The 15,877-nt window shown below is 39.9% G+C and overlaps 1 protein-coding gene across 2 annotated transcripts in view; it reads right to left on the reverse strand.

Annotated features, from left to right (window-relative positions):
- LOC131462329 (arf-GAP with Rho-GAP domain, ANK repeat and PH domain-containing protein 1-like) overlaps window positions 1–14,809 on the reverse strand; it is a 44,939-nt gene extending 30,130 nt beyond the window's left edge. For both annotated transcript variants that reach the window (XM_058633431.1, XM_058633430.1), the window contains exons 1-2: window positions 14,658–14,809; window positions 3,504–4,600 (exon numbers count right to left, since the gene is read on the reverse strand). In XM_058633431.1, the coding sequence (XP_058489414.1) occupies window positions 3,504–4,555 (1,052 nt within the window). In that variant the 5' untranslated portion in view covers window positions 4,556–4,600; window positions 14,658–14,809. The remainder of the gene's footprint in view (window positions 1–3,503; window positions 4,601–14,657) is intronic.
- Between the last annotated feature and the right edge of the window lie 1,068 nt (window positions 14,810–15,877).

Genomic DNA, 15,877 nt, shown 5'->3' on the forward strand with positions numbered 1-15,877 from the left:
TCCACTTCCACACAGTTTCACATATTCTTCCTCACAGGTCAGCTTCAACTCTACTATTGTCTTTCCATGTTCTGCCTTTAGTGTAAACACTTAATAATACAAATGTCCTGCTCTCCAAAAGGTTTTAGACTGGAGGGTCACATCAACAGTGACTGAAAATGCCATGGCTGTTTAACTCTCTGCAGCATGCACACATATAGGACCAAACACTAAAGCAGCAAACAATGCCACAACACAGTGTTTTTTCTCCTTTGTGGAATTGTGATTTTTTTTCCCCCTTGCATATTTCTGTTAACTTGATTTGTGGGTGTAGAGTTAAATTCAATAAAATACAATTAATTAAACAGTGTCTATTTGCCTTCTTTATTTTGTCAAATTACCAACTACTACCAAGTCATGATTGTAAACCTATGCCAAACAGTCAACCAGTAAGAAAAAAAAACCCACCACCACCTTCCACAGACATAGTGCAAAAACCAAAAAAAACTAAAAACATAGCACCCAAATGAAGACTGTGCACATAAGTCTTAAACATAACTCACAAACTGAGCTGATGAGAAAGTCAAGAGTAAGCACAGTTGCCTGTTTTGTAGTCATCCAGAATTGTGAAAGTTCCTCTTTATTCTTCCATCCCTTTTTATTACTTCACTTGGGAGTAAAGTATTGTTTTTGGTGGGTCTGTCTGTGCGTCTGTCCGTGTGTGCTTCCGCACTTGCTTGCAATATGAGCAACAGAGGCCGACAGAGGCTTGTTAAAATTTGTGATAGACACACACATTGCCCAAGAATTTTGACCCTGAGGTGGATTCGAACATACAACCTTCTACGCTCTACCGTTGCACCAGAGTCTGTTACACACATAGGCCGACAAAAAGCTTATTGCATGAATGGGGTGAAGTCGGCCATCACTGATTGCCTTTTTTCCTTCATTACAGCCATTAATGCAAGACACAAAATACATCAGTGACACATCTCACCTTAATAGTGATTTCAGGATTAAAAATGCCAGACTTTGACATGTGTGGCTGTTAGGCAGCACTCAAACAATCAGAAAATGTCAAATTCCATTGAGCAAAATACAGTATGTTGCTTACTTTGTTGTGTTCTAGTCACATCACCATGGTCAGGTTATGTACATAACCCATCAAGGCCATACATATTTTCAATTACATAGTTTACATAAACAAGACATGGTCCACATACCTTTTGTGTAGAAATGACACTCTTCAAACTTAGGAAGTCATTAACCATAATGTTAAGTTAATTTGTACACACACTATTAATTTCCTCTGGTAATAATAATAATTGCAATAACAAAAATGTGTAAAGACCCACTATGGCAGGAAACTGACCTAACACAGTTCCCCCTTCTCTAAGAAAGAGTGGCAGCTGCATGCTATATTTAACCTGCTCTCTGCTGGCTAACCGATGACAGTAAGTTGATGAAACAATGAATGACCATTCCTTTCTCACTCCCACTCTGAGTGTATGTGAAATCATAATTCTGGGAAAATGTTCTGTACTGTAAGAAAAGATGGTGATGGCTATGGTAATTGGGTTTTCTTGCAACAGCTTCATTTTTTATCTTAGATACAAGCAAAATGTGGTAATGTCATAAATCATAGCACTTCTTTACACATTCAAGTGTAGCCTAATTAATAAAAACAACAGTCAGTGTGACTGTTGTTTTGTGATTGCTAAATGCTAAGAATAAATATAAGTAATAATGAAACTGACATCCACAACAACTAATCACACTAAAAGGGAAGCTTTTGTATTTGTCACAGACAAACTGGTAAGTGGATATACCTGTGTCATTTCCCTAAACGTATACAGACTCACAACATGGCTTACTGACTCTTACTCTGCTAAAAGCTAAACAAACTCAGCACCTGATTTTTAGACAATCTGGTAACATGCTACTAATGTCAGTTCTCTAAACATGTATATATAAACATTTAATATCTCGCTAACAGCACCTTATTTTCTACTCAAACAATAAAAACCTCAGTAATTAAAAGTACTACCAAGACTGATTTAACACTGCAGGAGCAAAAAACATGGACACAGCAAGAAAACAAAACAAAGCTTCCTCGTTTGAAACACAACCATCGAGAAGAGTGAGAGGAGGGAGGAAAGCACTCGCTTTAAAACAAGTCGAGACAGAGAAGCAACATGTAGAGATATCATTTGTATTGATCTTACCTGTCTTGACATATTTAAAGGAGTCCTCTTCAATGATGATACAACACACATCGGAGAAGAGAGGAGAAGAAAAAAAAAAAAAAAAGAGTAGGACGAAATGACAAGCTTACCAAAAAGTGGGAGGAGGAAACAAAGCACACTGACAAGGAAGCAAGAAAGTATGAGGATTTGCTGGAACACAGACAGGTAGTTCCTGGTAACAAATCACTATCTTCCTGTCTGTTTCTTTTACAATTTTTCACTCTCTCTTTTTCACCATATCACATTGGCTGAGGAGGAGTAGGAGGGTTTAAAACCACTAGTGTTCTTCTCTATTGCAACTTCCTTCCTCTCTCTCTCTCTCTCTCTCTCTCTCTCTCTCTCTCTCTCTCTCTCTCAACAGCTAGTTTCTCTTTTAAACAAAGGCAGGCAGCATGGACATGCTAATCAGAACAGAAGTCTTAAAGCCTGCCATAAGGCTGTTAATAAAACTCTCTCACACACACACGAACACACACACACACACACACAAAATCAGTAAAACTGGTAAAGCAAAATAGCAAACCTCAATCTGCACACAGGTGTGACTAAACAGGCCTTTTTCCACATATTTCTGGGTTCAACAGGCCTTTGACATTTGGGTTCACTCACTCTGTCTCTGTATCAGTCTTTCAGTATCAGGAAGTGTCTAATTTTAATATTAGGAAGTGTCTAAATGTCACCAATAACATTTTGTGTGTGTCAAAGGCCACTTCATTCATGTCATTTACCATTTGTCCACTAGAGGTCAGCACTATCCTACTGCTTCGCTATGACATTTACAGGACCTAAAGACACATACTACAGACAATAACTTTGAATATACCTTGAATATATATTGTTAAACTCATGCTTAAAATATTCCCAAAATGTTAATGTACAGTGGAGGTGTAAACCTTAAATACTACTGTAGGATCACAGGGATGGACCTATTTAAAACAATGTCGAGGGAAACAAATGTAACCACAACAAAGGAGTCAGTTAAGTTGTTCAGTAGGTTTCTCTTTGCTGTAATTAAATAAATGATGAAATTAATATGAACACAAAAGCAAGATAGTTATGGATCCACAAATCCAGTAAAGGGGCTGTCACGTTCCTCAGCTGATGGTCACATAGCTGTGTCTAGGTCCATGAGATAAACATATTTATCTACTGTAATATCAGTGCCAATGGTGTACAGGAATTTAACTTGTTTCTTAAACAAAACAGTAGTAAAAGAAAACCAAAAAGCACATTCTTATTAAAAAGGCACACAAAGACATATTTAGGAGAAAGCCTTACCTGCAAGTTCTAGAAGACTGTGCAGGAAACCGGTAAGGGATTGGTGGTGGGCCTTTTGGTGCTACCCCTTTTGGAGGGAGAGGTGGAGCATTACTGTCATCACTGAGAGAGACAATAAGGGGGACAGGTGATGTTTTTCTTCCTCCATCACTAACCAAATGTTGGACAGATGTCTGAATGTCTAATGTCTGTGGCCGAGTTTGTGCAGTGGTGTGGGTAGGGGGGCTCGTAGGAGTTAAACTCTGAGACCTGCTCTGAACAGCTGTAGCTTTAATATCTTGCCTGTCTAGTTTAGGGGAACCAGGGGTTTGAGCAGGAGGTGAGGAGCTAAACCGCTGAGGAGGGCAGTTGGCTGAGCTTCGTGGGGGGACAGGGGGTAACGAGGTGTCAGAAATTGTAGAGACAAGGGGGCTGGGGGGGGAATTCACTGAAGAATTGGAGCGAAACTTAGTTCTTTCTTTAGGAAAAGGTTTCTCCCTCTCTCCATCGCCATCTTCCTCTTTGCTTGGTCTCGGTGCTGATAGTCTTTTTTCAGGAACTGGTTTCTTTTCGCCTCCTCCATTTCGCTCTTTCTTCCTGGGTGTTTGTCTCTCCTTAGGGACTGGTTTCTCTCTTTCTCTCGGTGTAGGTCTCAATGACTCTTGATGGCCTTTCTCCATTTGCGTGTGGATACATTTTCCTTCCTCTGGGATGGTCACAGATCTCTCCCCCTGTAACATTTTAATATGTTCCTTCTCCACCACTGATTGATTCCTTTCAGACGGCAAAGGGGGAGAGTGTAAATCAGTATGTATGTCACGACTGCCATGCGTTTTGTTCAGGCTAGCCAGGATGCGTCTCTGATGACCTGGCAGGGTGACACCCATCCTCTCCAGCTGATCTGGTGTGAGGTTGTGACATTGCTGCAACGTTGTCAGCCCAGCATTGTGAAATGTCTCAGAGTACTGCTCTAGATGAAGTACACACAACCAGTCCCACACATCTGCACTGGAGTCAGACTGAGACACTGATGTGTGCGATCGTGGCATGTGTGAAGGCAAGTCCACATCCATGGATAAAATGTAGATGTTAACACCTTAGATCATGGCTTACACAACCTGTAACAGAGGTAAAAAGAACAAATAAAAAAACATGTAAGATGAAGCAATGCATACATACAAAGACATAATTGGCATAAGAAGGTTTTTCGCCAATGGAAGAATGGAAAAAGCAGTGTCACAATTGTCACTGCACAATCAGGATGATGATAACCACCAGGAAGTTAATGCATTCACAAGATTAGTCATTAGACTAAATGACTTCACAACAGCAGCTCACTTCAGTGTCTATACTTGGGTTTAAAACATTTGACAAACAGTGCATTCAGAGACTGCTTAGGTTTGAGAATCAAGTCTGGTTCAAACAAGACAGGAAATTGCTGTATATATACACACAGTATGTTTATAATTGCTTTGTACTCAAGTGTTGAGCTACCACATCATCTATGAAGATGGGGGGTGGAGTGGCTCAGTGGTTAAGACCGATGCCCTGTGTGAAAATGACTTCATGGTCGCAAGTTCAACTCCACCTCTGGCAGGTTGTACTCAATTCCCTTTGGATAAAAGCGTCTGCTAAATGACATGTAATGTAATGTAATGTAATGAAGAAGTGTCAGTTACACAAAATTACTTGTTTTTCTCTACATCCCATATTCACTTGAATACCACAAACATGGATTTATTTTTGAGGATTTAGGAATATTAAGAAAGGGCATTTCTACGTTTGAAATGGAAAAACAGGGTGGGGAAGTGGAAGCTGGAAGGTGGTAAGGAAGTGAGAGGGTGACAAGGTAGTAGGAGAAAAGGAATTATTTTTTCTGGCTGAAACTGAAAAGCATAAACTGGGACATTATAAATGATTATTTTGACAGTGCAACATTAGACTGAGCTTCCGAAAGGTTTGCTTCTGTTATAAATACAAATGGACCTACCTTGCTTTATTATCATTGCAATATGGATTAAATGATTGTCAGTTTTTGGATTAATTAAGTTATAAAAAACAGTAAGAAAACAGTAGCTGAACAGTTTACTGACAAGGACATTTTGGCCACTGCCATATCAGTATAATTAGGAAGTGAATAAGAAAAAATAACTGACCACGTTCAGTGCAAGAAATACTTTTCAGTGGTTTAGTTCATTTCCTGTCTACCGTTTCCTTGAACAGGGCCAGAGGGTAAAGCCACAAGGAATCTTGCTATAGTCTTTTGAATAAAGATCTTCCTTTTTTTCCAATTGAGGAACTAGCCTCTTGGTTGTTATTCATAATCTAAATTTAAATTTGAACACACACAAATGGATTTTACTTGCTCAGCATTTTTCACATTAATAATCCTCAGCTCATCCAGAAAAGCCCTTAATCAGCCAGTTTGTGTGTGTATCATCTTAAATGCTAAAATATCATAAGGTGAAGGCATGCTTTGATGTTAGGTTTAGAAAAACTCTGTAGAGTAAGTCTAACTGTTTCTAACTGCTTTCTGCATTTCCCAACCATCATCTTCCAATGTGGACATTTCATTTTATTTCTCCACTCTCTCCTTCTCCGTTGATCCGTCTCTCTCTCCCACCCTGAAAAACACCAATAACAGAGTCTCTGTGCTTCCTTCACAATGGGGCATTCTGTCGTCCAAGCAAGTACACATAGAACTCACACATACACACAGCCACACACACAGGCACAAGAAGGAAGAAAACACATGGTAGGGGCCAATAGTTAAAATGCACACTTGCACATGTAATAACACTTCTTGCTGGGCTGGTCCTCATGTGTGTCACACCATAAAATTACCGTTTATTGGTTAAGACTTGGTTTAAGAATTAGGGTTAAAGTTGGGTTTATTTTAGGGAAAGTTTCCAGTAAGGGGCTAGGGAATACATTATATCTAAGAGTGTCCTCACTAAGAATGCTGTGCAAGAATGTGTGCATGGCAGTAATGTGGCCTCATTTGATTTCAATTGAGATTAGATGAAATAGAGTACATAAACCCCTTCAATCACTTTTTCATGTCCCAAATCAATGTATAAATGTATTTAGTAATGCTGTTTAATAATCCAGGTCCAAATCTTGACAGTGTAAAGTATTGGAATTATGCATATTATGTTACAAATTATATGAATAATGTTTTTCTGTCCAATCACCGGCTATAGCATTTTAGTGTTGCCATTGGCTGACCAACCTCCCAATGCATCAGTAATATAAAAACATGTTCATGCTCATTGAAAATTGAGGGCAGTGGAGAGTGGACTGGATGGAGGGCGTTGTGGAGTGTTGCACAGACTGACATCGACAAGACCTGTCACTCATAGCTAATTGTATTGGAAACAACACCATCATGTCATATGCAAAACATCTATGAACGACAGCTGACACATGCCACCTCTACTTTATACAGATGGTCACGCCGCCTGCAGTGCTCCCTCACCCCTTCTTCTCCACCCCACTCACTCATTGCTCCCTGCTCATTTCTTGGCATTTTTCAAAATCAGGCATTGGGTGGATTGAGTCTCAGATCAGGGGCTTTACCTACAAATTAGTTAGGGTCAGGCATTAACTGGTTATGGATAAGTTTGAGGATAACACTTTGTTCAGGCTGTCCAAATGCAGAAATATAACTGTGCAAACATGTATGTGTATGTATCCTGGTGTATCTTAGCCATGTGAAACACTGATCCTACAGATCCTACAATAAAAACATATGATCCTAGCAACTGGGTTGCTGGGAAATTGTACTGAAAGCCCCACATCCTATTTTAGATTAGCCTGAATGTGTCATGCATCTTAAATAGTTAATTAAAGGTGATATCTAAGACTGGGTTACAGGAAAAGGTAACAAACTTAAATGACTGTGGACTCCAGACCGTTACAGAGGAGAGGGTTGTTGCAGGAGTAAGTACAGCAGTTGAAATTTTGAGACAACAAGCAATTGGACTCTTTAAACACTGTGGTAACAGTTACCAGGGCTACCCATAGCAGCTGAATGATGTGAAAATAAAATGAATTGATACCTACAAAGAAAGGTACACAACAAATACATCAAAGCATTTACAGCATTACACTGGCTCAGTTGGAGTGCAGTGATTATGCATAAACAGGGTCTACATTAAGGAGCCAAAACCTTACCTGCAAAGAAAACTGGATAACGTTAACAAGTGTGATTAACATTACTTTTTAGGTAATACAAGTCATAAGTCATTTTTGTTCAAGTTTTTATTAAGTGAAGAATACTGCATGTTGTACATTGTACCATGTTGTATGCTATCTACACCAAAGTGTCTCATGCCAACAGGTTCACAACATCATGATAATGACCATGAACCTTGAACAGTCTTGGCCAATAATTGATCAGTTATATTTAGGGTAGTGTGGCAGCAAGTGGCACATAGATAAAGTGAAGGAAGTGAAAATACGATTAATTCTCATTATACCTTCCTTTATTTATATGAGACACTATGTATTGGGCTTGATCTATTGGCTGTTTTCAAAGCATGTCATAGAACATCACAAAGGCTGCAACGTAAATTCTCTATTCTTGACTGTTCTGTCTACTGTGCAAATTACTTATGCATGTTATATATTGTAGGTTTCATATTTTTTAAGTTGTCACCCTTGCGATATAGTTACTGCTTTGATGCTGACATTTGGAAACGTCACATTATACAGTGAACCCTGAACTGAACCTCGGCTCAAAATATTGTGGGTTAAAAATAACACAATAAGAGATGACATTTTCTGCTGTATCTTTGCGATACTCCTGCCTTCTTGTGGGAACATTTTTTTGTCTTGTGTATTGTAAAAACAATCAACTTACAATCCGTGTTTTGAGGTTCTTCTTGGGGTACTGACCACTGACCACACTGCCTGAGGGCCATGTTAAAAATTCTCTTCTTCATCAGTGCACTGCACACAGTGATATACAGTATTTAACTTGCATAACAGCATAAAAAATTAGCATTATTCATGTCATTTCACCAATAAATGGGTAGGGTTTTTTTTTCAAATTATGGAGGAGTAAGACACTAAGTGTGAATGTAAAACATTGAAAACTTGGATTAATGTAAAAGGACTAACAATCAATACAGCTAGTGATTAAAACACTGGCATGTGTTAGAGAGGCTTTCTTTGAGCAGCAACATTTAAATGAAAGTATGCATCATACAGCAACCAAAAAAGGGCTCATTCCAGTGCATCCCATTAGACTAAAAGTTGAGGATCCCACCACTTAACTTTCAGTTTAATTGTCTCTCACCACATTTTCTGACAAAAAAAAGAAAACAAATAGCATGACTGGTAGACATAAACACAGCTTCCGGTTCAAAGGGTATCCTTTACAAAATAGGAAACTCAAGTGTAACACAGTCAAAATGACCCCTGTATATAGATTAATTAATACTGATAAAGGACTGACACTTAAGGTTATTATAGCCGGATTTAATTCACAGTCATGATAGCATACTGTAACTGCTGCAGTGCTGTAGATCCATGGTTCCTAACTGAGGTCCATTCCCCCCTTAGGCGGGCACCAGATATCAAATGGGGGATGCAGAGCTTTGTCTGCTCTGAGGTTGTGAGGTCAATGAAATTATATTTGTGCATATTAAACTTAAAAAATCCCATTCACACACTTTATTGGATTATCAGAACTCACTGTCACCCAGATTTAAACCCATTTCTGGTCCACCTTTAAAGTTATTAAGCTTTTTAATACCAACAACTCTGTGACCTCTGAATTCCGGTGACCATTACTGTGTAAGCAAGTCTTATCAGGTCAGTTAGTGGCTATACCTGAGCAACTAATCAGTATCAAAAAAGAAAACAAGGCACTATCTCAAGAGTTAACTTGGTTTTGATTTTATGGAAGCACAGGACAGTTTTATCCATATACACTGTGAGAATAGGTACAACATACAACTGCTGTTGTACTACTGATTTTTGCATATAAATGTTTGTAATTACTCACTTAATTATTTTGGGGTTTGTGGGTATAAAGGGGTTTGGGTTGGAGGGCCTGGTTTGTCTTGGACACAAGCAAGGGGGGCATCAACGGAAAGGTTGGGAACCCCTGCTGTAGATAGACGGAACAGTCTACAGAACTAATTTGCTGTATAGATGTATTTATTTGTTGTCACATGGCACAATCTCAATGTTTTTACTATTCTAAATGGGTTTTACTTTAAATATCATTATTCCCACTGTGTTGAAATTTCAGTTTAGATTCACATGACCCCCCCCCCCCAACCCCACCTCTCTGACACACACATAGGTCATGAGGTCATGACTCATATGATCAACATCAGACACACTGCTGCTTTCAAACCACTTTCAATGTGAACTAAGTAGTGACTCAGCCCTGCCAGTAATGTCATTCTTCCACACAATGCACTCTAGTGAACAAGCAAGACACACACACACACGCACGCACACACACACACACACACACACACACACACACACACACACACACACACACACACACACACACAGAAGGTTACTTCCCATGGCAGCAAACCAGAAACTACAGATCACATTTAGCCTTCCAGCTAATCGAAGCAGCTTCAGTCTGGGAATTGTAACTGCTTCATATTATGACATATGCAAGCTAATATATTGAAGTAATACTTTGAATTGCACCAACTCAAAAACTGTTTTGCTTCTGGTAGAACACCTGCTCAGGCAAGGTTTAGCTCCTACTAATAACCTCATTCAATTTGGCTCCTACACTCTCAATGCCCAATTCAAACACTGTACAGTGCTGTGCAAACATTTTATGCAGGTATGGGAAATGTGCTGCAAATCTTTCTTCCTTCTTCCTCATTCTTCCTTCTTGTTCTTCTTTATACAGGAGATAGTTCTTTATGACTGTATGTTTGGGTCGTCCTGCTGCAAAATAAATTTGAGGCCATTCAGACACATGTTGATTGAATTGCATGATGGATACCTATCTGCTTGTATTTCTCAGCATTAAAGGCGACATACAATGCTTGTATCACACATATATGTTAGTTATGGAGGTCTACTTACATATATTAACTTGTTTTCATGATTAAAAACCTCCTAATCGCTGCAAACGAGCCGATCAAAATATCTCCTCACTGACGCTCTCGTCAGCCGCGCTGTTTCAGACCAAAACCACACCCCCAGAATGTGGACTGTGTTGTGATTGGCCAGCCAACGAGAGCTTTCCCACTGTCCTGTGATTGGCCAGGTACCTGGAAGTGACTTAATAGATAGGCCAGCTCTCAGATACACAGCTCCCCCTCTGGCACGGTGGATGCTCTGCATCTCAGCAGCTACAACGAGAGTAGTTCTTCTTCTTCTGCAGTTGAATGTACGCAACCGGATGTGCCCGGACTAGTGCCGCACCGGGAGGCGCTACGGTGGTGAGAGGAGTGGTGAGGATTTCTGATGACGACATCAAATTAAGGAAGTGCCGATCCGCTTCGCAGAGCCCAGGAAAACAATACAACACTATTTTCTCAGCAGTGGCTGAACTGTTTGTTCTGAAACTTTAGGGTTTCATAAACGAGGTAATGACGCAGATACACACACAAACGCAGCGTTAATTGGAGCTTCCGGTCTATGTGGGCTTTAAGGACAACATTTATCTGGGCAAAATCCCCTTCTCCATTTAAGAAATACAGTCCCAAAACTGCCTTCTGCTAGAGTGAAATATTTACATTTTGGCTCATCAGTCCAGAGCACCTGCTGCCATTCTCCTGCACCCAACTCCATATGTTTTTATGGCCTTGTTTCTATGTCAGAGGTATGGCTTTTGGCATGCAATTCTTCCATTTAGACCACTTCTGGCCAGACTTCTCCCAAGAGTAGATGGTGTGCCATCAGGTCAGTCACACAGGTTTCTGGCAGTTCTGAGCTTATGGCAGTGTTGGATAAGATTTTGAAGGGAAGTAACCATGATGCACATTTCATCTGCCACACTGCAACACAAATTTCCTTGGCTGACCACTGTGTCAAAAATCCTCACACATGCCTGATATACACCTCTTAATATAATTCACTACAACTTTACCACAAATGACATCTCTGAAACTGAAACCAACTGCTTCCTCTGGTGTCTTTGAAACCAAACTTTGCCTTTAATGTTGTACTTTCACAAACACATTTCTAGAACTTCATGTACAACTCAGATCTTTATCCAGCTTCTGTTATCAGGGGGCCATGCTTCCTCTGTACCAGTGAAACACTTAAGCCTCCCTCTCACCTCACTGCAGAGGGATTCAGCAGCAAGAAACCATGTGAGCGTAAGAGCACAAGAAACCGTGAAAACATGCCAGCTAAAGGGTACACAAGTAAATCTTTACAGATATTTTACCACTTAACAGACTCAACCTATAATATCTCGTCCGCTTGAGTCTTGTACATCTTAAAAACATGTTTGTTACTTCATCTTGCCGTTAGACAACGTTTTTAAAGACTGGAAGATGAAGGTTGCAAACCACTCATCCACATCAGTGTCCACAGAGAATATCAGCGTTTTTAGCTCACGGGATACAGGAGCTGCTGGTCTTCTGCTGCATAATTTGGTAAGTTTGTGTCACTTAGGTAAATCAATATGGATACCTAAAAAAATAACACATTTGAACTAACAAATAGAGGCAGCAGTGGATCAACCAACTCCACTGTGCTGTGATGCAAAATCAATGATTTTCTCTATGGACTATGGTGCCAGGAGTGAGTGGTTTATTAGGTGACACACATTCAGTCATAAAAAGGCTGTGAAATAGCAAACTAACACAACAAAACACTCAAGAAACATTCTTAATGTGGACTCAAGCAGGCAGCACTTTATAATATGTGTTATTATATAACCACAATTCAAAAAAACTAATGTTTCTTGGGCTATGGCTGTGCATCATATGCTTAGTTTTACTCGTGTACTGTTTTAGTACTCTTTTGGCACATTTCCACCGGCTCTACTCACCTCGCATCGCCACGGCACGGTTTAAGTAGCGTTTCCACTAGCATATTACCTAGTACGTCCCACACAAATCAAGCCGAACTTAAAACTATTTAACAATCCTAAAAACTTGGGTTAATCTCCAACAACTACCAGGGAAACCTCTATATTTAACAGGAGTTTAAGGTGGAGTGGTGTTTTTAGGGACAGCGCCAGCGATCGTGAGTGGCATCACAGACCGCTGCTGCTGTAGTCTGTGGAGTAGGAGGCTGTACTCTGGAGACGTGTGGACAGAAATCGAGCCGAACAGTGCAATCCTAAAAACGTAAGTTAATCTTCAACAACTACAGAGGTCTGGTGTGAAGTCACTAGTCGCTCGTATGTGTGTGTGTGTGTTGCGTATAAAACAAAGTCACCACAGTTTCACTCAGCCGTGCAGTGATGACTCCGCCCACGTTAAGTAGGTACTTTTTGTAGTGGAGATGCAACCTAACTGTGCCGTGCCGTGCCGAGGCGAGTAGAGCCGGTGGAAATACGCCATTTGTGTCTTTTTCTTGTAGATCACATACATTTGTATTACAAATGACAAGTGCAGACATGGGAAAACAGAGCATGACAGTTTCAACTGATATGATCATAATATTTTGCAGTTTCACTATTGAACTTACCATGTCCTATTTATGTATGAACTTATAAAAAGCGGACATGTAGGTGAGCCCTGCCTTGGTGTACAAAAAAGCAGAAATAAACAGCGGAAAAAACTGTCTTCAGTGGCTATGTGGGTTTGTGCAATGTGCTGTTGCAACAGGTTGAAAAAAATTGAAGTGTTGAGAAAAAGTATAACAAATATGGAGTTGTATCTTTGTGTGTGTGTGTGTGGGGGGGGGGGGGTATTTAAATCTTCAATTTTCTTTCTTCAACTAAATACAGAGTTAACTGTTTGGGTTTACCAGAAAGGATGTCATTGTCATTTGCATACCAAGTTTCAGCCTAAAACACAGATCACTAAGCTAAACAAAATCTAATATGCTTATTCTTAAGCTATGGAAACCAAATAATATTTGAAAGCAATCATACAAAGCCCTACTTGAATAGTATACTGACGCTAAGGTCAAGTGTGTAGGACTTAGCAACATCTGCTTTAGAAAAAATTTGTGAAGTTGCAGGTTGCAGCTGAAAATCTCTCACCTCACCCTTCCATTCTAATCTTATGGAAGAAGGCTATGGAAGCCTTCAGTTATCATTAAAAAATGTTCAGCTTGTCCATCAAAAACAAGGCAGTCCAAAAAGAGGGAGCCACTGGAGCCAATCCAAGCAGACACAGGGGCAAAATACACCCTGGACATGTCACCAATCCATCATAGAGCCAACAAACAGAGACAACCGTTCACACCTACATTTAATTTACAGTGTCCAATTAACCTCTACATACGTTTTTGGATTTGTGGTAGGAAACCCGAGTGGAAAAAAACCCACACAGGGGGAGAACGCAAACTCCACACAGAAAGGCAACGGTCACAAACCCTGACCCTGACAGTGCTAGCCACTTATCCACCGTGTGCCCATAAAAATGGCTCATTCTGTGCTAATGAAAATAGTCCATACATTCAAGTGACTGTACACACATACGACACATCAGTATAATTGTTTTATATTCAATCATCATCACTTTTCCCCATTGTGGTGCTAAACTCGGTTTAAAAACGCAGTTGCACAGGTGTACATGAAACGATCCAACTATCAGGCCCGGGTGTCCACCTGTCACAAGTCCACCTGCTAAATCTGCATTACTCCATCTTCAGTTTGATAAGTGTATTCACTGGTGAACAGTCTTCCCTGCTAACAGCTTAAACTAATGAATTCCTCTGGGGATAAAGGAAAACAACCACAGCTTCAGTCACAGAGAGCACGTTTTCCTGTGGCCGCTGAGAAAAACATCCGACTCATTCACGTTGTCCAAGCGAATTAGGTCGACAATTATTTCCTCCTCGTTATCTGACCTGCGACAACAAAACAGGACTCGAAAGTTCCAGTTAATTCGACTTCGGTGAAAACGCGTAGCTAACGCGTTAATCTCACCGTGACACGTCAAGCTAACGGTTAACAGAGATGTAACCAAGACAACACATTTTTCTAGGTTTTTTGAGTATTTAAGTAGTTTGTGACAGAGAGACGATAAAGTTTTTTTCTCGTCATTTACTCACCGTTTCGTGCCCGTACAAGTGTCCTGGTCACTGAAACAGGTTGTCGTTTTGTTAGAAGAGCAGAGTTTTCACGACTGCGACCCACAGCTCAGGATAACAACTTTGTCACGGGGTGAAGAAATCCGCAGCGATTCACACACAGAACTCCACTGTTGAACTCGAGTGAATAAGATGCTTCTGTGTCTGTGTACCCTTTCAAAATAAAAGAAACCTATTACATTAAATCTTTGAATGTTTTATTTGATACATAGACTTCCGGTATTTCTCGCTCAACTCGCAAAAGCTTCCGCACGGCCGTCATGTGACCTGTAAAAAAGACTGGACAACCATAACCCTGTTTGTTATTACTCATCAACACTCTCAGTCAGTGTTTGCACAAAATGTTTGTGTTTGTATGGGAAGCCTCTGTTTAAACCCAATTCAAACTTTAAAATACAATGCAAATCTGTGCATCATATAATGTTTCTGACTATTTTACTGCCACCTAATAATTTTTGAATAGCCAAACCAGCAATTTCCAAGAACTGTACATTTAATAAATTAATCAAAACTCATTCTTGTGAATGTATTTTAAAACAGATGCAGACAAATCTAAGGTAAAATTATAAAGGTTAATTAAATATACAATTTTTGTAAGACTTGTGTTGTGTCCACCACTAGGGGGAATAATAACCTAACAGGGTTGTTCAGAGCAGCCAAAGAGGTGAAGGATTTCAAGTCAGTTAAGAGGCTTATGTGCTTTGCTGGTGATTTTTAATGGCTAATACTAAACATAAAACACTTATTGGTGCATGAATTTAGTGACATTTATATGACATAGGCCTATGTTGTTGTAGTCTCCCAGGTTTATAAAAGAACCTGGCTGTGGTTGACAACTGAATGATGGATTCTCTAGCTAAAGAAGATTTAATCCAATTTGCTTTTGCGCATACCCAGTTGTTAATTATGGTCAATAAAATGGATGTGTTCATGTAAAGTGCACCACCAGTTGATGTAAACTGGTTAGAAATAATCCAGTCATGACAATGAATTGAAATAATTTTCACCAGGTATTGCTGTAGGTGGCAGTTCAGTCAGCATAAAATATACCAATGCCTTACTTGTACCACAAGAGGGCACCATTCACAATCAAGACGTTGAAAGCGTTGTTATGCTCAACATATTATTCACTGTTGTATTCTCTCATGTTTCAATCAGGCGCCCTGTAGCCCTGAAGACGT

Source organism: Solea solea, chromosome 7, assembly GCF_958295425.1.
Source record: "Solea solea chromosome 7, fSolSol10.1, whole genome shotgun sequence".
In the NCBI taxonomy this organism is placed as follows: domain Eukaryota; kingdom Metazoa; phylum Chordata; class Actinopteri; order Pleuronectiformes; family Soleidae; genus Solea; species Solea solea.